A 27,282-nucleotide genomic window follows, 5' to 3' on the forward strand; every position below is an offset into this window, starting at 1 on the left:
CTCTGTGCCAGTGCCTTTATTATGCCAGCCAGGGGGCAGAACGGGGGGGCAGGGGGGCACGGGGGGCTCAGTGTGCCAGCGTCCTGCTGCCCTAGCTTGCCAGCATCCTGGCATCCCAGCATCCCCATATCCAAATGTGCCAGTGTCCTGGCATCCCAGCGTCCCCATGCCCCAATGCGCCAGTGCCCTGGCATCCCAGTGTCCCCATGCCCCAACGCGCCAGTGACATCCCACTATCCTGGTGTGCCAGCGTCCTGGTGCCCCAGCATGCCAATGTGCCCATTTCCCAGGGTGCCCCATCTCCCAGTAGGTGTGCCAGTATCCCTGTGCCCTGGTGTGCCAGGCTGGTGTGGTGGTATCCCAGTGGTGGTGTCCTAGTGGCCTGGCATGACTCTGGCTTGGTGTGGTGGCATCGTGGTGCCCTGCTGTGCCCATGCCCTGCTGTCTGGCTGGGGCCGTGCTGTGCCAGGCGGTGCCACAATGCTCTGCTGTGCTGCAGTCTTGGTATGGTGGCATCCTGGTGCCCAATGCTCTGCCACCCTCCTGCTCTTGGACATGGTGGCATCCTGGTGCCCCATGTTCTGCAATCCTGATGCCCTGCTCTGATGCTGGCCCCCACCCATGGTGCCCGCACCCCTGGTGCCCCCACTCGCGGTGCTCCCACTCCTGCCGCCGCCCCTCTTCCTGGTGTGCCATCCCCGGTGCCCCCACTCCTGATGCCCCCACCCCTGGTTTCCCTCTGCTGGTGCCACCACCCTTGGGACCCCCACTCCTGCCACCCCCATTCCCTTTGTGCCCCCCGAAGTGTGCCCACTCCTGATGCCCCCACTCCTGCCACCCCGCTCCCGGCGGTGCCCTCCTCCCTCTGCCCTCCTCCTTATGCCCCTCCCGGCGGTGCCCTCCTCTCCCTTGCCCCCTCCCTTCTTTGCTCCCTCCCCTTCCCCTCTGCCAATGGTGCCCTCCTCCTTTTGCCCTCCTCCCGGCGGTGCCCTCCTCCCTTTTCCCTCCTCCCTTCTTTGTCCCTCTCCCTCTGTCCCCTTCCCCGTGCCCCCCCCCGCCCCCGCCGGGCTCAGCAGAGGCTTTGGCCGTGCCAGGCCCGCGGGGGCACGGGCAGGTGCTGGCACAGCTGAGGGTCGCCGGAGCGGGCGGTGCGCAGGGCGCAGAGGGTGGCAGCCTGGCAGGGCGCCCCGCAGGGTGCCCGCGGGGGGTGCCCCTTGTGGCGCAGGAACCAGAAGCGGTCGAAGAGTCGCCGCTCGCTCTGCAGCCGCCGCAGCAGCAGGTCCCAGTCGGCGGCACCGGCCGCGGGCAGCCCCAGAGCCTCCCGGGCTCGGTACAGCAGCCGCCAGGGCGGGGGCGAGACCGGGACGCCGCTGCCGCCGCCGCCGCCGCCGCCGCTCTCGGTCAGGTTGAGGATGAAGGTGAAGTGGTCCAGGACCGCCCGGGAGCTGTCCGGGTACTGCCCTGCCACCGAGTAGATTCGGTACCCTGCGGGCACCGGGCACTCTCTCAGCCGCCAGGAGGCGCACCGGGAACCGGGGGGAGGGGGTGGGCAGCGCCGGGGAGCGGCACCGGGCGGCGAGGTGAGGGCGGAGCAGCGGTACCGGGAAGGGGGGGTGGCGAGGGCACTGCCACCGGGCGGCGGGGGGGGGACAGGCACCCGGTAGTGGGGCAGTGGCACCGGGCAGAGGGGGACAATGGCACCGGGCGGCGAGGGCGGGGGGACTGGCACCGGACAGCAGGGGGCAATGACACCGGGCAGCGGCTCTGGAAAGCGAGGGGCACAGGCACTGGGTACACCATGGGCAGCATGAGGGCAAGAGGGGCACCGTGGGAAGGGGCAAAGGCTTTGGTGGGCAGTGGTCAAGGGTGGCACCGTGAAGGGTTGTGCCATGGGCAACATGTGGTGGAGGGCTCAGGCTGGCAGCAGGGGCAGGGTGAGGGCACGGTGGCAGGGCTGGCGCTGGGACAGGCTGGCAGGGTCAGGGGGAGGGCAGAGTGGCAAGGCTGGCATTGTGGGCAGGCTGGCAGCAGGGTCAGGGAGAGGACAGACTGGTGGCAGGGTGAGGGCAGGCTGGCAGGGTCAGGGGGAGGGCAGGGTGTCAGGGTTGGCACTGGGGCAGGCTGGCAGGGTCGGGGGAGGGCAGGGTGTCAGGGCTGGCACTGGGGCAGGCTGGCAGGGTGAGGGGGAGGGCAGGGTGTCAGGGTTGGCACTGGGGCAGGCTGGCAGGGTCGGGGGAGGGCAGGGTGTCAGGGCTGGCACTGGGGCAGGCTGGCAGGGTCAGGGGGAGGGCAGGGTGTCAGGGTTGGCACTGGGGCAGGCTGGCAGGGTCAGGGGGAGGGCAGGGTGTCAGGGCTGGCACTGGGGCAGGCTGGCAGGGTCAGGGGAGGGCAGGGTGTCAGGGTTGGCACTGGGGCAGGCTGGCAGGGTCAGGGGGAGGGCAGGGTGTCAGGGCTGGCACTGGGGCAGGCTGGCAGGGTCAGGGGGAGGGCAGGGTGTCAGGGTTGGCACTGGGGCAGGCTGGCAGGGTCAGGGGGAGGGCAGGGTGTCAGGGCTGGCACTGGGGCAGGCTGGCAGGGTCAGGGGAGGGCAGGGTGTCAGGGTTGGCACTGGGGCAGGCTGGCAGGGTCAGGGGGAGGGCAGGGTGTCAGGGTTGGCACTGGGGCAGGCTGGCAGGGGCCATACCGGGGTTGAGGCTGATGTAGGTGGTGGCACTGGGTGCCAGGAATGCCACCCCCAGAGGGCGACTCAGGGTCTCCTCGTCGTAGAAGAGCTCAAACTCGTCCAGGTGAGTGTGCCCAAAGAACTGCCCGGCGATGGTGCCCTCATACCTGCCATGGGCACCGCTCAGCCAGGCAGCCCCTGCCAGGTACTGCCCTGCCACCACCCTGGCACTGCCCAGGCACTGCCCTGCCACCATCCTGTAACTGTCCTGACATGGCCCTGGCACTGTCCTGAGACCATCCTGGCACTGACCTGGCACTGTCCTGGTACCACCACAGCATCTTCCTGGCATCATGCTGGCACACCATCCTGGCACTGTACTGTCACCCCCTGGCCCCATGCCCACCTGTTCACTATGCTGTAGCAGTTCCAGCTCCATGCCCTGGCACCCCTGGCACCCCCTGGCCCCATGCCCACCTGTTCACTATGCTGTAGTAGTTCCAGCTCCATGCCCGCAGACAGTGCCCGGGGGGGATGTGCCCAATGATGTGCACCTAGGGGGGGCACAAATCTGGGGGGAGGAAGGTCCCAGGGGCACCCAAAGACCCCCAGGGACCCCCCGAGACTCACTCCCCACAGAGTCCCCTTAGAGCCTCCCTGCATCCCCTCAGCCCCCCCAAGTGCCTCCAGACCCCCCAAATGCCCTCTAGACCCCCAGGTGCCCCCAGACCCCCAAGTGTCCCCCAAATGCCCTGAGACCCCCCAGTGCCCCCAGACCCCCCTAATGTCCTGGACCCCCAAGTGCCACCAGACCCCAATGTCCCCCAAATGCCCCCAGACCCCCCAGCACCTCTCAGACCCTCCCCAAATCCCCCCAGTATCCTCCGTAGACCACTCACAGCGCCCCCTAGCGGCCCCCCACCCCCCCAGCACCCGTCTAGCACACCCTAGCATTCCCCCAGCGCCCCTCCAGCGCCCCCCAGCCCCTCTCATTCCCTCCCCAAATCCCCCCAGTGTCCCCCCCAGACCACTCACAGCGCCCCCAGACCCCCTCTAGCAGCCCCTAGCCCCTCTCAGACCCCCAAAATGCCCTGAGTATCCCCCGGAGACCACTCACAGTGCTCCCAGCGCCCCCCTAGCGCCCTCAGACCCTCCCCAAATCCCCTCAGTACCCCCCATAGACCACTCACAGTACCCCCAGATCCCCTCTAGTGCCCCTCAGCGCCCTCTAGCGGTCCCCCAAACCCCCTCTAGCGCCCCCTAGCACCTCTCAGACCCCCCCAAATGCCCTCAGTACCCCCCACAGACCAAAGTGCTCCCAATGCTCCCCTAGCCGCTCCCCAGCGCTCGTCTAGCGCCCTCTAGCGGCCCTCAGCACCCCACTAGCTCCCCTTAGCGGCCCCCAGTATTCCCTTGAGCCCCTCTAGCGCCCTCTAGCGGTCCTCACCACCCCACCAGCTCCCCTTAGCGGCCCTCCACGCTCCCTAGAGCCCCTCTGACACCCCCTAGCGGCCCCCCAGCGCCCTGCCTCCCCCCCGGACCTTCTCTCCCTGGTCCTCGGCCGCCTGCAGCACCCCCAGCAGCCACTGGAGCTGCCCCGCGGGGTCGGTGGCGTTGAGCAGCAGCCAGAAGTTGGCCTGGGAGCAGTAGTTCATATTGAGGGAGACCAGCCGCAGCCCGGGGCTGACCTGCAGCGTGTAGAACCCGGCGGTCCTGGGGGGCACAGGGGGAGGTCAGTGCTGGGGAACTCCCCTGAACACCACTGCTGCCCGCCCCCGGACCCCCCAGTAGTGCCTTCAGTGCTCCCAGAGCCCACACTGCCCATAGTGCCCGCAGTGCCCCCTGTACCCCCATTCCCCCCAGTGCCTCCAATGCCCCCACTCCCCACAGTGCCTGCAGTGGCCACAGTACCCTCTGTGCCCGCCAGGGCCCCCAGTCCCTCAGTGCCCCCATTCCCCCACTCCCCCCAGTGCCCCCAATGCCCTCACTCCCCCCAGTACCCACAGCGCCCCCCACTCCCCCATTCCCCCTCCTCGCCGTGCCCGGGCTGCCCACCGCAGGGTGCGGAGGGCGTCGGGGGGCAGCCACTGCTGCCACTGCTCGGCCATGGCCTGGTAGAGCCACTGCGCAGATTGGTTGCCGGTGACGGAGGGCGGGGGGAAGGCGTTCACGGGGGTGGCTTCGTGGTTGCCCACGGCCGGGTACACCGGCACGGTGCCCAGGTGCCTGCGCAGCAGCTGCGTCACCGTCCGCAGCGCCCCCAGCTGGTCGGAGCGGCTCTGGCGCCACACGTCGTGGGCAGGGATGTCCCCGGTCCAGTACACGGCCGAGAACCGCCCCGCCCCGCGGGCACCGCCGGCACCCTGCCCCTCGGCCGCGGAGTCCTTACTGCCCTTCCCGCTGCCCACGGAGCGCTTGGCGCCGGCCCCGCTGGCGTTGGCAGCCCCCACGCTGCCCACGGCGCCCTCCACCATCACCCCGGCACCCCCCTGGGTGCCGTCCCAGCTGCCCACGATGGGCTGGAGGCTGCCCAGGCTGCCGTTGGCCACGGTGCCCACGGCGTGCTCCAGCAGGGCATCGATGGTGTGCAGGGGGAGGTCGCACTTGCCGTAGGACCCCCAGAAGCCAGCCCCACCGGGGGTGCCCAGCGGCGCCCCGCGGCAGCACAGGGGATCCGGGCAGGCCACGGCGCTGCCCGGCCGGTACCAGCGGTCCCAGTGCAGGTCGGTGAGGAAGAGGATGTGGTCCACGGGGGCGCCGGGCGGGGGCGGCGCCGGGGGTCTCACGGGGGGCTTGGGGGTGTCGGGCATGGTGAGGTTCCAGTCCGCCAGGATGTCCCAGTGCCCGCAGCGCTGCCCCAGCAGCAGCCCGCAGGCCTCGCCCGGCCGCAGCACCGAGCGCGCCCAGGCCGTCACCATGTCGTGCTGGAACAGCTCCACCGCCTGCTGGCACACCGGGGGCCGTGCCAGCCGCAGGTCCTGGCACAGCCGCGAGGCCACGTGCCCCACCCGTGCCACGTTGGGCTCCATCTGCGGGGGGCAGAGGGAAGGGGAGCTGGGGGTGCCCGCCAGGGCAGGGCGAGGGCGGCCGAGCTGATTCCGCCTCATCCCAGCCTGATCCAACCTCATCCCAGCCTGATCCAACCTCATCCATCCTCATCCAACCTGATCCAACCTCACCCAACCTCATCCCAACCTGATCCAACCTCATCCCAACCTCATCCCAGCCTCATCTAACCCCATCCCAGACTGATCCAACCTCATCCCAACCTGATCTGACCTGATCCAACCTGATCCGACCTGATCCAACCTCATCCCATCAACCAACCTCATCCCAGCCTCATCCAACCTGATCCCAACCTGATCCGACCTGATCCAACCTCATCCCATCAACCAACCTCATCCCAGCCTCATCCAACCTGATCCCAACCTGATCCGACCTGATCCAACCTCATCCCATCAACCAACCTCATCCCAGCCTCATCCAACCTGATCCCAACCTGATCCAAACCCCATCCAACCTCATCCCAACCTCATTCAATCTCATCCCGACCTCATCAAACCTGATCCTACCTCATCCCAACATCAACTAACTTCATCCCATCCTGATCCAACCTCAACCCAACCTCATCCAACTAATCCAGCCTCATCCCAGCCTCATCCAACCTGATCCAACCCCATCCCAACCTCATCCAACCTGATCCTACCACATCCCAACCTGGTCCAACCTCATCCCAACATCAACTAACTTCATCCCAACCTCATCCAATATCATTCCAACCTCATCCAACCTCATTCTAACCTTATTCCAACCTCATCCAACCTCATCCCAACCTCAGCCAATATTGTCTCAACCTCATCCAACCTCATCCCAACCTGATCCAACCTCATCCCGACATCATCCAACACCCTTCTGCCACCATCCCAACAGTGCCCACCATCACCCCTGGGGACTGTCCCATACCCATCCCAGTCTCCCTCTTCCCATGCTGTTCCAAGCCACAGCCTGTCCCAGTCTGTCCCTGTCCCAGCCCTGTCCTAGTCCTAGTCTGTCCCAGCCCTGTCCCTGTTCCAGTTCTATCCCTGTCTCTCTCTCAGGCCTGTCGTAGTCCCAATCTGTCCCAGTCTGTCCCAGCCCTGTCCCTGTCCCAGCCCTGTCCTAGTCTGTCCCAGCCCTGTCCCTGTTCCAGTTCTATCCCTGTCCCTCTCTCAGCCCTGTCCTAGTCCTAATCTGTCCCAGTCTGTCCCAGCCCTGTCCCTGTCCCAGCCCTGTCCCTGTTCCAGTTCTATCCCTGTCTCTCTCTCAGGCCTGTCGTAGTCCCAATCTGTCCCAGTCTGTCCCAGCCCTGTCCCTGTCCCAGCCCTGTCCTAGTCTGTCCCAGCCCTGTCCCTGTTCCAGTTCTATCCCTGTCCCTCTCTCAGCCCTGTCCTAGTCCTAATCTGTCCCAGTCTGTCCCAGCCCTGTCCCTGTCCCAGTTCTATCCTCATCCCTAGCCATGTCTCAGCCTGTCCCAGCTCCTGGCCTGTTCCCAGCCTGTCCCACCACAAGGTCCCTCTCCCTGCCCTGTCCTCAGCTCCAGCTTGTCCCTCTCCTGTCCCTCTCCTGTCCCTGTCCCCATCTCAGTCCCTGTCCCAGCCTGTCCCTGTCCCTCTCCTGTCCCTCTCCTCTCCCTGTCCCCGCTGGCCCCACTCTGCCTATCCCAGTCCCTGTCCCAAGCCAGACGAGTTCCAGCCTGGCCCAGTCACAAGATCCCAGATCAGGTCCTGTTTCCAGTCTCAGCCCTGCCTCAGCCTGTCCCAGTCCCTGCTCTGCCCCCGTCCCTGTCCCCACCCTGTCCCATGTGTCCCTGTCCTGTGACCGACCTGCCCCCATCCCTGTCCCTGTCCCCAGCCTGTCCCTGTCCCATGTGTCCCTGTCCTGTGACCGACCTGCCCCCATCCCTGTCCCTGTCCCCAGCCTGTCCCTGTCCCATGTGTCCCTGTCCTGTGACCGACCTGACACCATTCCTGTCCCTGTCCCCAGCCTGTCCCTGACCCTGCTCTGCCCCTGTCCCAACTCTGTCCCATCTCCTGCTTGTCCCTATCCCTGTCCCAGCCTGTCCCCATCCTCGTCGATCCTATCCCAGTCCCTGTCGCAGCTGGTTCCTGCCCCCGTCCCGATCCCAGTCCCGGTCCCCTCCCGTGCCTGTCACAAGCCCTGGCCTGTCCCGTCACGGGACCTGGGCCTTGCTCTAGTTCCTGCCTTCAGCCTGGGCCCTGCCCCGTCCCGGCTCTGTCCCCTCTGTCCCCTGTCCCCCATCCCTGTCCCACCTCCCCTCTCTGCCCCACGCTGCTCCTCTCCCACGCGCTGTCCCCTCCCTCCCCCACTCCTGTGCCACTTCCCCTCCCTGTCCCTGCTCTTCGCTCTCCGGATGTCCCCTCCACGTCCCCCCCACGCCCTCCCCATGTCCTCCCCATGTCCTCCCCCGTCCCCCCGCGTCCCACCTGCAGCGCCACATCCAGCGCAGCGAACAGGACCTTGCAGACAGGACAGGACAGGTTCCGCCAGCCCCAGCCCCCGGCCGCCTCCAGCAGCCGCTCCCGGGCCGCGGCAGGGGGTGAGGGCGACAGGGGCGGCGACAGGGGCAGCGCTAGGGCCAGCGGCAGGGCCAGCGACAGCAGCAGTGACAGCGCCAGGAGCGGCGACAGCGGCGGCGACAGCGCCGAGCCCCGGCCGCGCGAAGCCATGGCCGGCACTGGGGGCGGGGCCTGCGCGGAGCGCGTGAGAACGGGGCGGGGCCTGAATGGCAGGGGGCGGGGCCTGCGCGAAGTGCGTAGGGACCGGGGCGGGGCTTGAGAGCAAGAGGCGAGGCCTGAGAGACGTGCGTGGGGCGGGGCCTGAGGACAGGGGGCGGGGTCTAGGCGGAAGGTACATAACCATGGGCGGGGGGAAGGGGGGAAGTAGGAGGGGTCTGCGCCGGGGAGGGTGCGGGATGGGGCGGGATGGGATGGGATGGGATGGGATGGGATGGGATGGGATGGGGTTGGGTCGCTCCCGCTGCTCCCGCTGCTCCCGCTGCTCCCCCCTCCCCTACTGCCCCCCTCCCCCTGCTGTCCCTCTCCTTCTCCTGCCCCCCCCCTTCTCCTGCCCCCCCCCTTCTCCTGCCCACCCCTTCTCCTGCCCCTTCTCCTGCCCCTGCCACTGCCCCCTTCCCCTTCCTCTGCCCCTTCCCCTTCCACTGCTGCCGTCCCCTTCCCCTGCTGCCGCCCCTGCCGCCGCCCCTGCCTCTGCTCCTCTGCCCTGCCCTTCGTGGGGGGCACAGCTGCAGGGCTGGTGCCAGGCCTGGGCTGCCCAGTTCAGAGACTGGGAACTGCTGGGGAGAGGCTGAGGGGCAGAGGAGGACGTGGGGAAGGGTCTGGAGAAGGAGGGGAAGAGTCTGGAAAAGTGAGGAGCAGCTGAGAGCCTGGAGCAGAGCAGCCCCAGAGGGTATCTGAGCAATGCTCAGCAAGAGCTCAAGGAGCTGTGGGGGGCAAGAGCCTGGGGCTGGCATCTGCTAAGGGGTGCCCAGGGCTCAAGGGGCAGCAAGGGGCAGGCAGGAGGTGCCAGCAGGAGCAACTTGTTTGGGGTGAGGCTGCTGGAGAGGCCTGGAGCAGGTTGCCCAGAGAGGCTGTGGAGAGCTTCCAACCCCCCCCGGCCATGGTACCCCTGGGCAAGCTGCTGGGGGTGTCCTGCTGGGAGGCAGGGGGGGTTGGGTTGGCATGGGTGGGCTACAGAGGTCCCTTCTCACCCCTCCAGGCTGGGCTCTGGGATGCCATCAAGGGGGCAGCAGCTTCTTGCTGAGGCTGGGCACAGCCCAGCAGCTCTGGTGCCTGCTTCAGATGCTGCTGGGTACAGAGCTGGCACAAGCTGTCCCCACAAGTGCCCAGGATCAGCCTGGTCCCTGAGCTGGGCACCCCTTGGGGGTGCAGCAGGGAGGATGGGAGCAGTAAGCAGCTGCCCACTGAAGCCCCCTGCGGTTCCAGCTGGCTGCAGAGGCTTGCCAGGGGTCTCCTGCCCTCCCTCCCCCACCCCCTACCAGCCCCTCCTGCACACAGCCTGGCACCTCTGTGCCCAACTGCTCGCCCCCCCAGCCCTGCAAGGAGCCAAGAGGAGGAAATGCTGAACGGAGGCTGGGCAGAACCCGGCCCAGGGTGCCCAGACGACTGGGCGATGCCCCCTGGCTGGCACCGTGGGGGTCTGTCGTGGTCGGGGCCGTGCCTGCTGGCTGCAGGAGCTCCGGGGGCTGGTATGGAGCTCAGTGCCCTGCAGAGGGTACCCTCGGCCCGCGCACGGCTCCGGCCCCGCGTCCCGGACTCGCTGCAGCCTGCCGGGGGAGGATTCTTTGCCGAGGGCCTGGCAGCGTTCTGCTGCCACCGCTGCCCTTTGTGCCCCCCCCCCCCCCCCCCCGGCACTGGTGCCAGCCCCGGGCAGAGGCTTCCCACGGGGAGCCGGTGGGGAAGTGCTGTAATGGGGACAGGAGACAGGGGCAGGGACAAGCCCCCAGGGCTGTGGCCCCTGCAAGGCAGGGTCAGGGGCTGCACCTTGTGGTCCCCGGCCTGGAGGTCTCTGTGGTCTCAGGAGGGGCAAGGGGAGAGGGCAGGGAAGGGGGGGGCTGCTGTACCCCACCAGCCCGGCAGGACCTTCCCAGCCCAGTCAGGGATGCAGGGGTGGAGGGGTCCAGGGGTGGAGGGGTCCAGAAATGGAGGGATGCAGGCATTGAGTGACACAGGGAAGGGGAGAGGGAGGGATGGAGGAGTACAGGGATGGAGGGATGCAGGCATTGAGTGACACAGGGAAGGAGAGAGGGAGGGATGGAGGAGTACAGGGATGGAGGGGTGCAGGCATTGAGTGACACAGGGAAGGAGAGAGGGAGGGATGGAGGAGTACAAGGATGGAGGGATGCAGGCATTGAGTGACACAGGGAAGGAGGGATGGAGGGATCCAGGGATGGAGGGATGCAGGCATTGAGTGACACAGGGAAGGAAGGATGGAGGAATACAGGCATACAGGGATGGAGTAGTACAGGGACACAGGGATACAGGGTTGGAGGAATACAGGGATGAAGAGATACAGGGGTGCAAGGAAGTAGGGATGCAAGGATGGAAGGGTGCAGGCATATGGAGATACAGGGATGTAGGGATAGAGAGAGGGAGAGATGCAGGGATATGGGGATGGAAGGATGCAGGGATGGAGGGATCCAAGGATGGAGTGATGCAGGGATATGGTGATCCAGGGCTTCAGGGGTTAACCCTGCGGCTCCCGCACCCCTCCTCCCTTCGCTGCCCTCCCTCCTGCCGCCGAAGACTTTCCTAAAACACCCCCCAAAAAAGTGAGAAATTGGGAAAAATTGGAGCCCCTCCAGCCCCTGCCCGGCACCAGCCCCCGCCCCGCCCCCGCCCCCAACGGCGACCAACAAACTCCCGGCCCCGCCGGACGAGGAGCCTCAGAGCCGTACCGAGGCACCGGCACCTGTGGGCGTCGGCATCCCCGGCTACGGGCATCGACAGCCCCGCCACCGGTACTCCCGGGCGCCGGCATCGCAGCACTCCCGGGACAGGCAGCCCCGGGAATCGGCACCTCCGAGAACCGGCGTCCGGGCACCCTCGGCACCGGCAGCCCCGGCCCCGGGCATCGCCTCGGCCCCGGGCATCGCCTCGGCCCCGCGGCACCCCCGGGCACCGGCTCCGGCTCAGCCGACACTGGGACCAAGACCGCGGCACCGCCGGGCACCAGCAGCGGGACCGAGACATCAGCGGGCACCGGGACCGGCGCCTCCGAGCTGCGATGCTCCCCGGGATGGGTCCTGTCACCTTCCTCCTCCGGTGCCTTCTGCTCCTCTTCGCCGCCGAGAGCCGAGCCCGGGCTCGTAAGTGCCTCCCGGACCCTCCCCGGCCGCGCTCCTCCCACCCTGCCCCAGGCCCCCAGCGCTGGGGAACCCAGGGGCTCTGGGGGGGCTTTGGGGCATGGCCACCTCCACGTCCATCCCTTGCCCACCTCCATGTCCATCCCATGTCCACCTCCATGTCAATCCCTGTCCACCTCCACACCCATCCCTTCTCTATCTCCATCCTTTATTCATCTCTATCTCCATCTCCATCCCTTCTCCTTGTCCATCTCCATCCCTTGTCCACCCCATCTCTATCTCTTCTCCATCCCTTGTCCACCCCATCTCTATCTCTTCTCCATCCCCTTCTCCTTCTCCATCTCCATCCCCTTCTCCTTCTCCATCCCCTCTCCTTCTCCATCCCCTTCTCCTTCTCCATCTCCATCCCCTCTCCTTCTCCATCCCCTCTCCTTCTCCATCCCCTTCTCCTTCTCCATCCCCTTCTCCTTCTCCATCCCCTCTCCTTCTCCATCCCCTTCTCCTTCTCCATCTCCTTCTCCTTCTCCATCTCCATCCCCTTCACCTTCTCCATCTCCATCCCCTTCTCCTTCTCCATCTCCATCCCCTTCTCCTTCTCCATCCCCTCTCCTTCTCCATCCCCTCTCCTTCTCCATCTCCCCTCCTTCTCCATCCCCCCTCCTTCTCCATCCCCCCTCCTTCTCCATCCCCCCTCCTTCTCCATCCCCTCTCCTTCTCCATCCCCTTCTCCTTCTCCATCCCCTTCACCTTCTCCATCTCCATCCCCCTCTCCATCCCCCCTCCTTCTCCATCCCCCCTCCTTCTCCATCCCCTCTCCTTCTCCATCCCCTTCTCCTTCTCCATCCCCTTCTCCTTCTCCATCCCCTTCACCTTCTCCATCTCCATCCCCCTCTCCATCCCCCCTCCTTCTCCATCCCCTCTCCTTCTCCATCCCCTCTCCTTCTCCATCCCCTTCTCCTTCTCCATCCCCTTCACCTTCTCCATCTCCATCCCCCTCTCCATCCCCCCTCCTTCTCCATCCCCCCTCCTTCTCCATCCCCTCTCCTTCTCCATCCCCTTCTCCTTCTCCATCCCCTTCTCCTTCTCCATCCCCTTCACCTTCTCCATCTCCATCCCCCTCTCCATCCCCCCTCCTTCTCCATCCCCTCTCCTTCTCCATCCCCTCTCCTTCTCCATCCCCTTCTCCTTCTCCATCCCCTTCACCTTCTCCATCTCCATCCCCCTCTCCATCCCCCCTCCTTCTCCATCTCCATCCCCCCTCTCCATCCCCCCTCCTTCTCCATCCCCTCTCCTTCTCCATCCCCCCTCCTTCTCCATCCCCTTCTCCTTCTCCATCCCCTTCTCCATCTCCATCTCCATCCCTTCCCCTTCTCCATCTCCATCCCTTCCCCTTCTCCATCTCCATCCCTTCCCCTTCTCCATCTCCATCCCTTCCCCTTCTCCATCTCCATCCCCCTTTCCATCTCCATCCCCCTCTCCTTCTCCATCTCCATCCCCTATGCACCTCCCTGGCTGTGCTGTGTGCACACCCAGACAGGGACCTCCTGCCAGAGCAGGCAGGACAGCAGCAGGCAGTTGTGGCTGTGGAGGTCGTGGCTGTGGAGGTCGTGGCTGTGGAGGTTGCCCTGGGGTCCATCCTCGGGGCTGCTGCTGGCCCAGGGTTGGGAGGTGTGGGGCAGCAACAGGCAGCTCTGGGAGCTCCCTCAGCCCCTTACCACTGGGGGTCTGCCCTGGGGGCTGCAGCCCAGTCTGGGGCTTGGCAAAGGGCTGGAGAGGGGCTGGGGATCAGCTCCTGACCCAGACCTGGCCTGGAGCTGGAGGGGCCCACCCCAGAGATCTGGCTCCAGACTGGGGCAATATCTTCATCATGGAGCTGGAGGAAGGCTCAGAGGACACCCTGAGCCGGTTTGCTGCTGGCACCCAGCTGGCAGCAGTGGGCACAGCCCTCAGGCTGTGCTGGCAGTGCCAGGGAGCCCTGGGCAGGAAGCAGCTGAAGGCCAAGCAGGGCAAGGGCAGGGTCCTGCCCCTGGGCAGGGACAACCTCCTGGGGCAGCACAGCCCAGGGGGGAGCTGCTGGGGAGCAGCTGCCAGGAGAAGGAGCTGGGTGGGCACAAGGAGGTGCCCAGCAGCCAGCAAGGTGCCCTGGGGGGAGGCCAAAGGTGCCCTGGGGGGCATGGAGCAGAGTGTGGGCAGCAGCAGGGGCAGGGAGGTTCTGCTGCCCCTCTGCTCTGCCCTGGGGAGGCCACAGCTGCAGGGCTGGGGGGGGAAGAGCCTGGGGCTGGCATCTGCTGAGGGGTGCCCAGGGCCAGACCAAGGGGTCAAGGGTCACCAAGTGGCAGCCAGAAGGTGCCAGTTTGTCTCTCTTGGGATCACCCAGTGGCAGCTCTACAGCCAGCAGGGACAGCCCCAAGCAGAGCTCAGAGTCCCAAACGACCTGCCCTGGGCTGCTGCCAGCTGGGGGGCATCTCCCCTCTCCCTGGGCACCCTGTGCCAGGCTCTCCCCACGCTGGTGGTCAAACCTCAGCTCTGCCAGGTGTGGGCAGCCCCCCCCCCAGGCTCTCCAGGTGGCAGAGCAGGGCAGGTGCCAGCACCAAGCTCCTTTTGAGGTCCCTCTCCTCCTCCCCAGGGGACCCCCAGCCCGCTGGGCTCAGCACCTGTGGTGCCCAACTCGCCCTGGCTGCAGCTGGGCACTGTGCCCTGGCAAGCAGCCCCCTGGCTCCCCTCACCCCTTCCCCAGGCTGCTGCAAGGTTCTAAGAAGCTCACAAACACTTCAGGGCCCTTCAATGTCTCTGCTGTCCTCCTGCCAACGTCACCACCCAGGCCACCTCGAGTGCCCTCCGTGAGCTCACCCCTGGCATCACCCCCAGCTTCCAGGGGGAGGCTGTGGAAAGCCTCTGCCAGCCCCGGGGGGCAGCTGTAGCAGGGCAGAGCTTCACCCTGGGGGGGTCCCTGCAGCTGCTCAGGGCTTGGGGACAGCCCCCGGGGGAGCAGCAGCAGCCGGTGGCACCGCTGGCACTTCAGGGCTCCAGGGGCTAGAGCCCTGCAGGACCTGGAGCTGTTCTTCGGTGCCAGGTTCGGGGGGTGGGGCCTGGGTTGTGCTGCCTGGGTGATGCCGGTGGGCATGGCTGGTGCCCTTCTGCCCCTTGCCTTCCCCCACGGCTGCAGCCTGCCCAGGTCCAGCAGCTGCTCTTTGGCTCAGGGGGGTCCCAGCCTCCAGCCCCCAGACTCTGAGGGGTCCCTCGGGGGGCTGCTGGCTGGGACTTGGCCACCAGCTGCTGCTGCGGGCACCAAGGGGGCACAGAGACGTGCCCAGCGCCAGCCCGGGTTTGACCCAGCCTCTCCTGGCTGCCCTGTCCCGGCTCTCACCCTGGCTGCCCTGTCCTGGCTCACACCCGGGCTGCCCTGTCCCGGGTCTGTCCTGGTTGCCCTGTCCCGGGTCTGACCCTGGCTGCCCTGTCCCGGGTCTGGCCCTGGCTGCCCTGTCCCGGCTCTCCCCCTGGTTGCCCTCTCCCGGGTCTCACCCTGGTTGCCCTCTCCCGGGTCTCACCCTGGTTGCCCTGTCCCGAGTCTGACCCTGGCTGCCCTGTCCCGGCTCTCACCCTGGCTGCCCTGTCCCGGGTCTGTCCTGGTTGCCCTGTCCCGGGTCTGACCCTGGCTGCCCTCTCCCGGGTCTCCCCCTGGTTGCCCTCTCCCGGGTCTCACCCTGGTTGCCCTCTCCCGGGTCTCACCCTGGCTGTCCTGGGTCTGACCCTGGCTGCCCTGTCCCGGCTCTCACCCTGGCTGTCCCGGGTCTGTCCTGGTTGCCCTGTCCCGGGTCTGTCCTCGTTGCCCTGTCCCGGCTCTCACCCTGGCTGCCCTGTCCCGGGTCTGACCCTGGCTGCCCTCTCCCGGGTCTCCCCCTGGTTGCCCTCTCCCGGGTCTCACCCTGGTTGCCCTCTCCCGGGTCTCACCCTGGCTGTCCTGGGTCTGACCCTGGCTGCCCTGTCCCGGCTCTCACCCTGGCTGTCCCGGGTCTGTCCTGGTTGCCCTGTCCCGGGTCTGTCCTCGTTGCCCTGTCCCGGCTCTCACCCTGGCTGCCCTGTCCCGGCTCTCACCCTGGTTGCCCTGTCCCGGGTCTGTCCTGACTGCCCTGTCCCGGGTCTGTCCTGGTTGCCCTGTCTCGGGTCTCACCCTGGCTGCCCTGTCCCGGGTCTGTCCTGACTGCCCTGTCCCGGGTCTGTCCTGGTTGCCCTGTCTCGGGTCTCACCCTGGCTGCCCTGTCCCGGGTCTGACCCTGGTTGCCCTGTCCCGGGTCTGACCATGGTCGTCCTGTCCCCGGTGTGTCCCGGTTGCCTTGCAGGGCCGGGGGCGCTGTGCCAGTTCCAGGGTCGCCGCTTCAGCCCCGGGCACAGCTGGCATCCGAGCCTGCGGCCGCAGGGCACCGACCCCTGCGTGCGCTGCCGCTGCGCACAGGCACGGCCGGGACGGGGGCGGGGGGCGCCGGGGGGCTGCTGGAGGGGTGCCGGGGGTCCTGCCGGGGGTCCTGCCGGGAGTCCTGGTGGGGGACTGCTGGGAGCTGCTCTGCAGAGGGTCCTGCTGAAGGGGTGCTGTGAGTCCTGTTGGGGGGCTGCTGGGGGGCTGCACTGCAGGGGATCTCCCTAGGGGGGGCTGCTGGGGGGCTGCCTGCTGAGGAGCCTTTGGGGGGCTACTGGTGGGCTGCTCTGCAGGGGGCCTAGTGGGGAGCTGCTCGGGGGCTGCTGGGGGGCTTCTCTCGGGGGGCTGCGGGGGGTGTCCTGGCTCAGGGCAGCTGCAGGACCGCGGGAAGTTGGGAGGGGACCATGAGGAGGCTGGGGGGGGGGCTGGGGATGAGCTGAGGGTGGGCTGGGGGCGTGCTGGGGGTGGGCATCTGCTGGGCTAGGGGAGCTCCGGCAGCAGGATGTGCCCCGGGGGGGGTGCCCACCGCCCTCCCTGCTGCCCCTGCAGGGGGGAGCAGAGCCCCCCCGACCCGGGGGAGGACGACTGCAGGGGCCTGACCCAGTGCTGTGCCCTCCAGAATGCCCACGTCAGCTGCTACCGAATCCAGTGCCCAGCTCTGCCCTGCCCCCGCCCCGTCACAGACCCCCAGCAGTGCTGCCCACGCTGCCTCGGTAGGTTGGCATCTGGCGGGGAGGGGGTGGCAAGGTGGCTGCTGCAGAGCACAGCTCAGCTGTGGGCACCAGCGAGGTGCCCCGTGGGGGGCACAAGGAAGTGCCCAGCAGCCAGCAAGGTGTTCTGGGGGGACGCCAAAGGTGAGGTAGAGGGCATCCCCCTGGTGCTGGGTGGGCAGCTGGCTGCCAAGGTCTGGGCTCATCACCAAAGAGAGAGGTTGGGAAAGCAGCTGGGGGGTGCCAGGGGCCAAGGAGGTGCCCAGCAGCCAGCAAGGTGCTCTGGGGGGCATGGAGCAGAGTGTGGGCAGCAGCAGGGGCAGGGAGGTTCTGCTGCCCCTCTGCTCTGCCCTGTGGGGGGGCACAGCAGCAGAGCTGGGGGGGCAAGAGGCTGGTGCTGGCATCTGCTGAGGGGTGCCCAGGGGCACTAAGGAGCACCCAAGGGGCATCCAGGGGGTGCCAGGCTACTGGAGAGGCCTGGAGCAGGCTGCCCAGAGAGCTCCTGGAGAGCTTCCCACCCCCCCTGGCCATGGTGCCCCTGGGCACGCTGCTGGGGGTGCCCTGCTGGCACAGCCTGGGTGGGCACCGGGGATCCCTTCCCACCCCCCCCAGGCTGTGCTGTGGTTCCATGCAGTGCCCCCAGCCCCTTCCTGCCAGCTGTGGGCTCTAGAGGTCTCATTTGACCTCCTGGGCAGTGCCGGGGGGGGGGGGGCCTGCAGTGCACCCCTGCTCCGTGGGCACTGCCCGGGCAGCGCCGGTGCCAACCCCGCCCTGGGCCTCCTCCGCACTGGCAGAGCTGCAGACTCCCTCTGGCCTTGGTGCTGGCACCAGGACCTGCAGCTGCCAGGGCAGCAGCTATGAGCCCGGAGGGACCTTGGGCAGCGGGGAGCTGGTGCCAGGCTGGCTGCCCACCCAGTGTGCCCTGTGCCGCTGCTCCGTGAGTCCCTGGCACTGCCCCCTGTGCCTCTCTGCCCCCTGTTGGCAGATGGCACAGGAGAGGCTCTTGTACCAGTCCCGGCTGGGGGCTGGGCAGAGCCTGGTGGGCACCTCGCAGCTGGTAGCACCAAGGGCGCCTGGCGTGAGGGCAGAGCCTCTTCCTGCCCCTGGGACAAGACCACCCCAGCCGTGGGCATGTGGAGGGGCAGAGCAGCTGTGCCAGGGGGGCACAGTGGCCATGCCAGCAGGGCACAGTGGCTGTGCCAGGAGGGCAGAGCAGCCGTGCCAGGGGGGCACAGCAGCCGTGCCAGGGGGGCACAGCGGCACAGGAGGAGGGCAGAGGAGGGGGGCACCGGATGAGGAGGGTGGCAGGGGCAGGGCTGCAGCTCTCGGCAGGGTGGAGAGGAGTCCTGAGCTGCTGCCCAGGCGGTGCCAGCCCCGGGCGGTGCCAGCCCCGGGCGGTGCCCACCCAGCGCTGCCTGCCCCTGTGCCATGCTGCCCCTGTCTCCACTGCCCCCCAGGGAGGGCAACTCTCCTGCGGGTCGGTGCCCTGCCCCCAGCTGCCCTGTGCCTCGCCCGCCCCGTGCCAGGCTCCTGCTGCCAGCCCTGCACAGGTAACCAGGGTTGGCACCATCCCACCAGCTGGCACAGCCCAGCCGGCTGCTGGCACCTGCTGGCAGTGCTTCCAGGTGCCCTCGGCAGCACCTGAGCTGCCAACCATGCCCCTGGGGTGCCCAGGAGCAGGAGAAGCCTTCTTTGCCCGTGCCAGGGCTCAGGTGCCCTCTGGAGCTGTCCCACACACCCCTGGCAGGGCTGAACTCTGTGCCCTGGCACTGCTGCCTCGCCCAGGAGGTGCCCTGCGGGGAGGGCACAGCCCTCAGCTCCCTCACCCAGCAGGGCTGGGGGGTGCCAGGCTGGACTGCCTCAAGGTGGTGCCTGCTGCTGCCCCAGGGGAGGTGCCAGGGCAGCCAGGGGAGGTGCCAGGGCTGCCAGGGGAGGTGCCACGGCTGCCAGGGGAGGTGCCAGGGCAGCCAGGGGAGGCGCCAGGACATCCAGAGGATGCTCCTCCTGCACCCCAGGGCAGCAGGGCTGGGCTGGCACCTCTCGGGCGCGCTGCCGGTGTGCCCTGGCCCAGCCTGGGAAGGGGGGGGGAGGGGCCCCAGCCCCACGTGCCCAGGTGCCCACCCTGGGGGGCAGAGGGCAAAGTGCAGGATGAGTCCTGCAGGGCAGAAACCTTCCTGGGGCTGGAAGGCCCTCGGGGCGGGGGGGCGGCCCTGGGCATGGAGCCCTCCTCCAGGTGCCAGCCCCAGCCCCTCACCCCCCAGCACCCAGCTCTGGCCCCCAGCTGCAGGAGCTGCAGGGCCAAGGCTTGGAGCTGAGCTGTTGGTAGAGGGAGGCACAAAATGGGGCTGGGGGTGCAGCTCCTGTGGGCTTTGGGTGATGAGAACCTGCCCTGCCCCGGGGGGGGCACAGCTGCAGGGCTGGGGCCAGGGCTGGGCTGCCCAGGGCAGAGCCTGGGAGCTGCTGGGGAGGCTCCAGGGGAGGCTGGGGAGAGGCTGAGGGCCAGGGGAGGACAACAAAGGTGGGGAAGGGTCTGGGGAAGGAGGGGAAGGGTCTGGAGAAGTTGTGAGGAGCAGCTGAGGGCCCTGGGGGCTGCTGAGGCTGGAGCAGAGCAGCCCCAGAGGGGAGCTGAGCAATGCTCAGCAAGAGCTCAAGGAGCTGTGGGGGGCAAGAGCCTGGGGCTGGCATCTGCTGAGTGCTGCCCAGGGCTCAAGGGGCACCCAAGGGGCAGGCAGGAGGTGCCAGCAGGAGCAACTTGTTTGGGGTGAGGCTGCTGGAGAGGCCTGGAGCAGGCTGCCCAGAGAGGCTGTGGAGAGTTTCCAACCCCCCCCTGGTGCCATGGTGCCCCTGGGGCAAGGTGCTGGGGGTGCCCTGCTGGCACAGCCTGGGTGGGCACCAGGGGTCCTTTCCTACCCACCCCCAGACTGGGCTCTGGCCATTGGGTGCCCAAATCTCTTCTCTGCTCTGCTGCCAGCCCAGGCCAGGGCTGCCCCCAGCTCCTCAGCCCCCCTCTGGGTTCTCTTCCCTTGCAGCTGTGCCCTCCGAGGTGCCCCCCGCAGAGGACTGGCTGCAGGTGCCCAGGGGAGCTGTAAGTGACCTTTGCCTCCTCCCCCCCCGGCGATGCCCCCAGCGCTGCCCCCCGGAGCCCTTGGCCTCTGCCTGCCCCCAGAGGTGCAGCTGCCAGGGGCAGAGCCGTGGGCACCTGGCTGGCACCTGGCTGGCACCTGGCTGGCAGAGTTGGGTTTGAAGCTGACTCGAGGGGAGGTCTGCTCAGACCTCAGGGTCCTCTGAAGTGCCCCTGCCAGGGCAAAGACCCTGTGGGAGCTGGCACCCCCTGGTGCTACTTCTCTCTGCTGGCACCACAGAGAGAGGAAGCCCAGAGGTGCCCAGCAGCCTGGGGGTACCCTGCCCATGGGCTCAGGTGCCCCAAACCTGGCTCTGGGTCCTGCCTCAGGGTCTGGAGCCTCCTCTCCACTCTGCTGCCCTGCTCAGCACTCCTGAGGGCTGCCAAGGCTGGAGCTGGGCACCAGGGATGGAGCTGGGTGCCAGGGATGGGTTTAGGCACCAGTACTGGAGCTGGGCACCAGGGCTGCAGTTGGGCACCAGGGACGGAGCTGGGCACCAGAGCTGGAGCTGGGCACCAGGGATGGAGCTGGGCACCAGGGCTGCAGTTGGGCACCAGGGATGGAGCTGGGCACCATCCTGCTCTGCCGTTTTTGTATCTGTAGCCCCAGCAATGCCAAAGTTGCCTCCCTGGCTGCCCAGGCTGCCCCTGGCACACTCCAGAGCCTGGTGCCCTGAGCCAGGTCTCTGAGATTAGGCCACCTCCAGCTCCTGCCCTTTGCCATCCTGCTGGGTGCCAGCCCTCCCCCCATCACGGAGCCTCCAGAGCTGGCACAAGAGGACCCTTGGTGCCCTGCCCTGCCCCAGGGGTTGGGCTGGTGCAGGCCCCACAGCAACCCTCTGGGTGCCAGCCAGGGGAAGGGGCAGGATGCAGCCCCTCGGGCCCTGGCTGGGCTGCTGGGGGTTGGTGCTCAGCCCAGCACCCAAAGGAGCTCCACTGAGAGCCTGGGGATGAGCAGGAGCTGAGAGGGATCTGCCCTGGGGAGGGTGGGCAGCAGGGAGTGGTGGGCAGCAGGGGCAGTGGGCAGCAGGGGAGGATGGGCATCAGGGGCAGTGGGCAACAGGGGAGGGTGGGCAGCCGGGAGGGGTGGGCAGCAGGGAGAGGTGGGCAGCAGGGGAGGGTGGGCAGCAGGGGCCGGTGGGCAGCAGGGGGCGGTGGGCAGCAGGGGGCGGTGGGCAACAGGGGAGGGTGGGCAGGAGGGGCGGTGGGCAACAGGGGAGGGTGGGCAGCAGGGGAGGGTGGGCAGGAGGGGCGGTGGGCAACAGGGGAGGGTGGGCAGGAGGGGCGGTGGGCAGCAGGGAGAGGTGGGCAGCAGGGGCAGTGGGCAGCAGGGAGAAGTGGGCAGCAGGGGGCGGTGGGCAGCAGGGGGCGGTGGGCAACAGGGGAGGGTGGGCAGCAGGGGAGGGTGGGCAGGAGGGGCGGTGGGCAGCAGGGAGAGGTGGGCAGCAGGGAGAGGTGGGCAGCAAGGGCAGTGGGCAGCAGGGGAGGGTGGGCAGGAGGGGAGGGTGGGCAGCAGAGGGCGGTGGGTAGCAGGGGAGGATGGGCAGCAGGGGAGGGTGGGCAGCAGGGGCGGTGGGCAGCAGGGGAGGGTGTGGGCAGCAGCGTGGGGCAGTGGCACAAACTGCTCAGTGCCTCTGGGCTGGCTGCGGGCAGCAGGAGGGCTCTGGGGTCTCTGCTGCCCTCTGGGGGTCTCTGCCCCTTCCCGGTGCCAGCTGTGGGAGGGCTCTGGGAGGCTTTGCCCAGAGGTGAGAGCAGCGCAGCTGCTGCTGCTCAGTCCTCTCCCCTCCTTCTCCTTCTCCTTCTCCTTCTCCTTCTCCTTCTCCTTCTCCTTCTCCTTCTCCTTCTCCTTCTCCTTCTCCTTCTCCTTCTCCTTCTCCTTCTCCTTCTCCTTCTCCTTCTCCTTCTCCTTCTCCTTCTCCTTCTCCTTCTCCTTCTCCTTCTCCTTCTCCTTCTCCTTCTCCTTCTCCTTCTCCTCCTCCTCCTCCTCCTCCTCCTCCTCCTCCTCCTCCTCCTCCTTCTCCTCCTCCTCCTCCTCCTCCTCCTCCTCCTCCTCCTCCTCCTCCTCCTCCTCTCCCTCTCCTCCGACAGAGGCGCTCCCAGGAGCAGTGCTCGGGGGAAGCCCCGGGCAGGAAGCCAGCCGGAGCCTCCCCCTCTGCAGTCCTCCCCTCCGCCCTGGAGCTCATTCCCAGGAACTTCAGAGCCAAGGGCGGAGGAGGCACCACGGTGCAGATCGTCCTGACGGAGAGGCAAGAGAAAGGTAGGGGGCGGCTATGCCCGGGGTGCCCAGGGGGTGCCCAGCAACCTGGGTGGTGCCCAGGGTGACTTTGCCATCTCCAGAGAACCTTCTCCAGCAGCAGCTTCCAGGTTCCCACCACGGAGTCCTTCCACCTTCCCCACACAACCAACCTCCCGCAGCCCCCCACGAACCCTGCTGCCCCCCGCCCTGCGGCTGGCACCAGTCCGGCCCCTCCGTAGCGGGTCCTGGGGCTGCTGGGGGTCCGGGACCCGGGGAGGGAGGTGCCCGGCTGGGAGCCTCCACCTGCTCCTGCCAGGGCGGCGCCGCGGAGGGTCAGGGAGGTGCCCCCGCGCCCTGGGCGGTGCCAGTGCTGCGCTTCTGCTCCTGTGGCACAGAGCAGGGCAGGGAGGGCAGGAGGCGGCGCCGGGAGCCAGGCAGGAGAGGCCAGGGCCCAGCTCCTGCCGCGGGGCTCTGCCGGAGCTGCCCCCGGGAAGGGCTCTCGGAGCTGCGGCGCTGGGGGCACCGCTGGGGGCTGTGCGCGGAGCAGCCGGCAGGGGGCAGCCTCGGCACAGCCCCGCGCCTGGCACAGCCCCGCGGGGACCCCTGGCGCCTGGCACAGCCCCGCGCCTGGCACAGCCCCGCGCCTGGCACAGCCCCGCGGGGACCCCTGGCGCCTGGCACAGCCCTGCGCTTGGCACAGCCCCGCAGGGACCCCGGGTGCCTGGCACAGCCCCGCGCCTGGCACAGCCCCGCGGGGAACCCGGGCGCCTGGCACAGCCCCGCGCCTGGCACAGCCCCGTGGGGACTCCGGGTGCCTGGCACAGCCCCGCGCCTGGCACAGCCCCGTGGGGACTCCGGGTGCCTGGCACAGCCCCGCGGGGAATCCGGCGGGGACCCCGGGTGCCTGGCACAGCCCCGCTCCTGGCACAGCCCCGTGGGGACTCCGGGTGCCTGGCACAGCCCCGCGCCTGGCACAACCCCGCAGGGACCCCTGAGCGCCTGGCACAGCCCTGCAGGGATCCCGGGCGCCTGGCATAGCCCCGCTCTTGGCACAGCCCCGCGGTGAACCCGAGCGCCTGGCACAGCCCTGCAAGGACCCCAGGAGTCTGGCACAGCCCCGCAGGGACCCTGGGTGCCTGGCACAGCCCCGCGGGGAACCCGGGTGCCTGGCACAGCGCCGCGCCTGGCACAGACCCGCATGTCTCCGAGCTTCCGAGGCTCAGAGGCAGCTCCATTCCTGGGCACCGCTCACCCCGGCAGCCTCCACCTCTCGGAGCTGCTTCCTCTGCCCTTGGCACCTCCTGGGTGGGATGGGTGCAGGTCCCTGTGCCCCCTGCTGCTGGACCATGCTCCCCAGGACAGCAGAGGCACGGCAGGGGCACAGGAGGGGCACAGCAGGGCCACCCCTACACAGAATGCTGAGAGCCACCAAGCCTTGGGTGAGCACAGAGGAGGAGGAGCAGTGCCAGCTGGGCATGAGGAAGAGCTGTGAGGGGAGGGTGGCAGAGCCCCAGGGCGGGCTGCCCAGAGAGGTTCTGGCACAGCCCCCCCGGGTGTGTTCCCGTGTGCCCTGCCCTGGGCGGCTGTGCCTAGGCAGGGGCTGGCCCCGGGGTGGTCTCTGGAGGTGCCAGCCCGTGCCCTTCTCCCGCAGCTTGTGTCTACCAGGGCCAGAGCTACTCGCACGGGGCCGTGTGGCATCCCGCCCTGCGCCCCCACGGCCTCCTGCCCTGCGTCCTCTGCACCTGCAGGGATGGCCTCCAGCACTGCCAGAGGCTCTCCTGCCCCGGGGCGTACCCCTGTGCCCACCCCCAGGCACTGCCTGGCAAGTGCTGCAAGGTGTGCCCAGGTAGGTGGCACCGCGGAGCGGCCGGGGGGGAGACCTCGAAGCCCAGCCAGGCCAAGCACTCTCTGCCCATGCCGAGGCTGGAGCCAGCCATGGACCCAGCACCCCCCCCAGCAGCACCCCCCATGGACCCAGCACCCCCCCATGGACCCAGCACCCCCCAGCACCACCCCCCATGGACCCAGCACCCCCCCAGCACCATCCCCCATGGACCCAGCACCCCCCCATGGACCCAGCACCCCCCCCAGCACCATCCCCCATGGACCCAGCACCCCCCCATGGACCCAGCACCCCCCCAATGGACCCAGCACCCCCCCATGGACCCAGCACCACCCCAGCACCATCCCCCATGGACCCAGCACCCCCCCAATGGACCCAGCACCATCCCAATGGACCCAGCACCCCCCCAATGGACCCAGCACCCTCCTAATGCACCCAGCACCCCCCAGCACCCCCCCAATGGACCCAGCACCCCCCCAATGGACCCAGCACCCCCCCATGGACCCAGCACCACCCCAGCACCATCCCCCATGGACCCAGCACCCCCCCAATGGACCCAGCACCCCCCCCATGGACCCAGCACCCCCCCATGGACCCAGCACCACCCCAGCACCATCCCCCATGGACCCAGCACCATCCCCAATGGACCCAGCACCACCCCAATGGACCCAGCACCCCCCCATGGACCCAGCACCACCCCAGCACCATCCCCCATGGACCCAGCACCCCCCCAATGGACCCAGCACCCCCCCATGGACCCAGCACCACCCCAGCACCATCCCCCATGGACCCAGCACCCCCCCAATGGACCCAGCACCCCCCCAATGGACCCAGCACCCCCCATGGACCCAGCACCACCCCAGCACCATCCCCCATGGACCCAGCACCCCCCCAATGGACCCAGCACCCCCCCAATGGACCCAGCACCCCCCCATGGACCCAGCACCACCCCAGCACCATCCCCCATGGACCCAGCACCCCCCCAATGGACCCAGCACCACCCCAATGGACCCAGCACCCTCCTAATGCACCCAGCACCCCCCCAGCATCAGCCCCCATGGACCCAGCACCCCCCAGCACCCCCCCAATGGACCCAGCACCATCCCCCATGGACCCAGCACCCCCCCATGGACCCAGCATCACCCCCCATGGACCCAGCGCCCCCCCAGCACCCCCCCCCCCATGGACCCAGCACCACCCCAGCACCCCCCAGTACCCCCCTCCCATGGACCCAGCACCCCCCAAGCACCACCCCAATGGACCCAGCACCCCCCTAATGGACCCAGCACCTCCCCAGCATCACCCCCCATGGACCCAGCGCCCCCCCAGCACCCCCCATCATGGACCCAGCACCACCCCAGCACCCCCCCCAGCACCACCCCCATGGCCTCAGCACCACAGCCCAGGGCTTGGAGACCCCTCCAGGTCTGGGGACTCCACCACCTAGGTGCCCCTTGATGCCCCTGGGCACCCCTCAGCAGATGCCAGCCCCCAGGCTCTTGTCCCCCAGCCCTGCAGCTAGAGCTGAAGGGCAGCAGAACCTCCCTGCCCCTGCTGCTGCCCACACTCTGCTCCCTGCCCCCCAGGGCACCTTTGGCCTCCCCCCAGGGCACTTTCCTGGTTGCTGGGCACCTCCTTGGCCCCCTGGCACCCCCCAGCTCCTTTCCCAACCTCTCCCTTTGGTGCTGAGCCCAGACCTTGGCAGCCAGCTGCCCACCCAGCACCCCGCCTGTGCCCCTGGGCATCGGTGCCAAGGGGATGCCCTCTCCCTCACCTGGTTGCTGATGGCTCCTCCGAGCCCCTCCCTGCCCCCACCCCCCACCCCTGGTCCTGTTCTTTGTGCCCAGCAGCCAGTGCCAAGCCCCTGGAGGTGGCAGCCCCCCCCCGCTGTGCCAGCTCCCCCCCCCGCCGTGCCCTGCTGGTGCCCCCCAGCTCGGAGCCCCCCAGCTCGGTGCTCAGGACCATGGCAGAGCAGAGGGAGCCTGCAGGGGAGGTGGAGATCCACAGCTGGCATCTGACCAAAGGTGAGCCCCAGGCCCACAGCCAGCCTTGGGGGGGGTGGTGTGTGTGCCAGGCTGGGGCCTTGCCCACCTCTGTGCCACCTGGGGGCTTCCTCAGGGGCTCTGCCAGCCCCTGGCTGGTGCCCTGCTTGGGGGGGGGGGCACGACCTGCTCTATCCCTCAGCTGTGCCAGAGGTGCCCTGGCTGAGGAGCTCCCTGAGCTGCTGCTCGATGCCCTCCTGCTCTGCTGCCATCCTCTGCCCCTGCCAGGCCTCAGGCTGGTGCCCAGCAGCCTCTGGCCTCAGGGAGCCTCAGCCCTCCCCCCCCGCAAGCAGCTCCTGGAGACCCCCAGGAGGCCTTGGAAGGGACCTTGGAGGTCCCTGGGGACCCCTGGGGACCCCCTGCCCTGCCCGGGCACCCCTGCCCTGCTGGGGACCCCTGGGGACCCTCTGCCCTGCTGGGGACCCCCTGCCCTGCCCGGGCACCCCTGCCCTGCTGGGGACCCCTGGGGACCCCCTGCCCTGCTGGGGACCCCTCCTGGGGACCCCTCCTGGGGACCCCTGGGGATTCTCTGCCCTGCTAGGGACCCTCTGCCCTGCTGGGGACTCCTGGGGACCTCTCCTGGGGACCCTCTGCCTTGCTGGAGATCCTTTGCCCTGCTGGGGACCCCTCCTGGGGACCCCTCCTGGGGACCCCCTGCCCTGCTGAGTGCTCCTGGGGACCCCCTGTTCTTCTGGGGACCCCTGTGGAGTCTCCTTGTGGGGAGAGCTTCCCACCCCCGTGGCCATGGTGCCCCTGGGCAAGCTGCTGGGGTGCCCTGCTGGGGGTGCCCTGCTGGGGATGCCCTGCTGGGGGGGCTGGGGCTTTGCCAGGTGGGCCGTGGGGGGCTCCCGGGGGGGCTCTCAGAGGTCTCTCTCCTCCTGCAGGTCTCTGGGGGTCGCTCAGAGCCCAGCGCCAGGAGCCGGGGGGCACACAGGGCCCCGAGGAGGACTCCCAGGACCTGTAGCCAGCAGAGCCTTGCCCTCAGCCCTGGCACCTCTGCCACACCACACGCAGCCACCTGCCCCCCTAGGACGCCCCAGGACCCCTCCCCAGCTGCTTTGGAGCCTGGCACGGCTGCGGGGGAGCCTCCAGAGCCAGTCCCAGGCAGGGCAGAACCCACCGGAGGCTGCCGGGCAGCCGGTGCCAGGGCAGGTGGTTGGCACCGGAGCCCCGGCGGTGCCAGCTGGAGCCTGCAGCCGCCTCAGGAGCCGGCTGGGAGCAGAGCGGGGCCCAGCCCCTGCTCCTGACCCAGCACCAGCCCCCAGCACCAGAGCAGATCCCATCCTGCCTGCCCCTGCCCCCAGCACCAGCCCCCAGCACCAGGGCAGACCCCATCCTGCCTGCCCCTGCCCCCAGCACCAGCAGCAGCCTCC

General features: G+C 68.6%; 2 protein-coding genes across 2 annotated transcripts; one reads left to right on the top strand and one right to left on the bottom strand.

Annotated features, from left to right (window-relative positions):
• On the bottom strand, positions 1-8,399 carry SMPD1 (sphingomyelin phosphodiesterase 1). The gene is made up of 6 exons (XM_068170150.1): positions 8,146-8,399; positions 4,718-5,691; positions 4,204-4,375; positions 3,140-3,216; positions 2,684-2,829; positions 1-1,485 (listed from the first exon to the last, which is right to left on the bottom strand). The coding sequence occupies exons 1-6, from the start codon at positions 8,386-8,388 to the stop codon at positions 1,070-1,072; spliced, it is 2,028 nt and encodes a 675-aa protein (XP_068026251.1). The 5' UTR covers positions 8,389-8,399; the 3' UTR covers positions 1-1,069.
• LOC137458874 (chordin-like protein 2) lies at positions 8,387-26,960 on the top strand. Its single transcript, XM_068170165.1, has 9 exons — positions 8,387-8,470; positions 11,060-11,546; positions 15,884-15,996; positions 16,577-16,670; positions 19,697-19,752; positions 21,877-22,045; positions 23,676-23,870; positions 25,715-25,891; positions 26,794-26,960. The coding sequence occupies exons 1-9, from the start codon at positions 8,387-8,389 to the stop codon at positions 26,871-26,873; spliced, it is 1,455 nt and encodes a 484-aa protein (XP_068026266.1). The 3' UTR covers positions 26,874-26,960.
• Positions 26,961-27,282: the final 322 nt, after the last annotated feature.

This window comes from Melanerpes formicivorus, unplaced genomic scaffold (genome assembly GCF_026170545.1).
Source record: "Melanerpes formicivorus ecotype bairdi unplaced genomic scaffold, bMelFor1.0.p_v2 SCAF_290, whole genome shotgun sequence".
Classification (NCBI taxonomy): domain Eukaryota; kingdom Metazoa; phylum Chordata; class Aves; order Piciformes; family Picidae; genus Melanerpes; species Melanerpes formicivorus.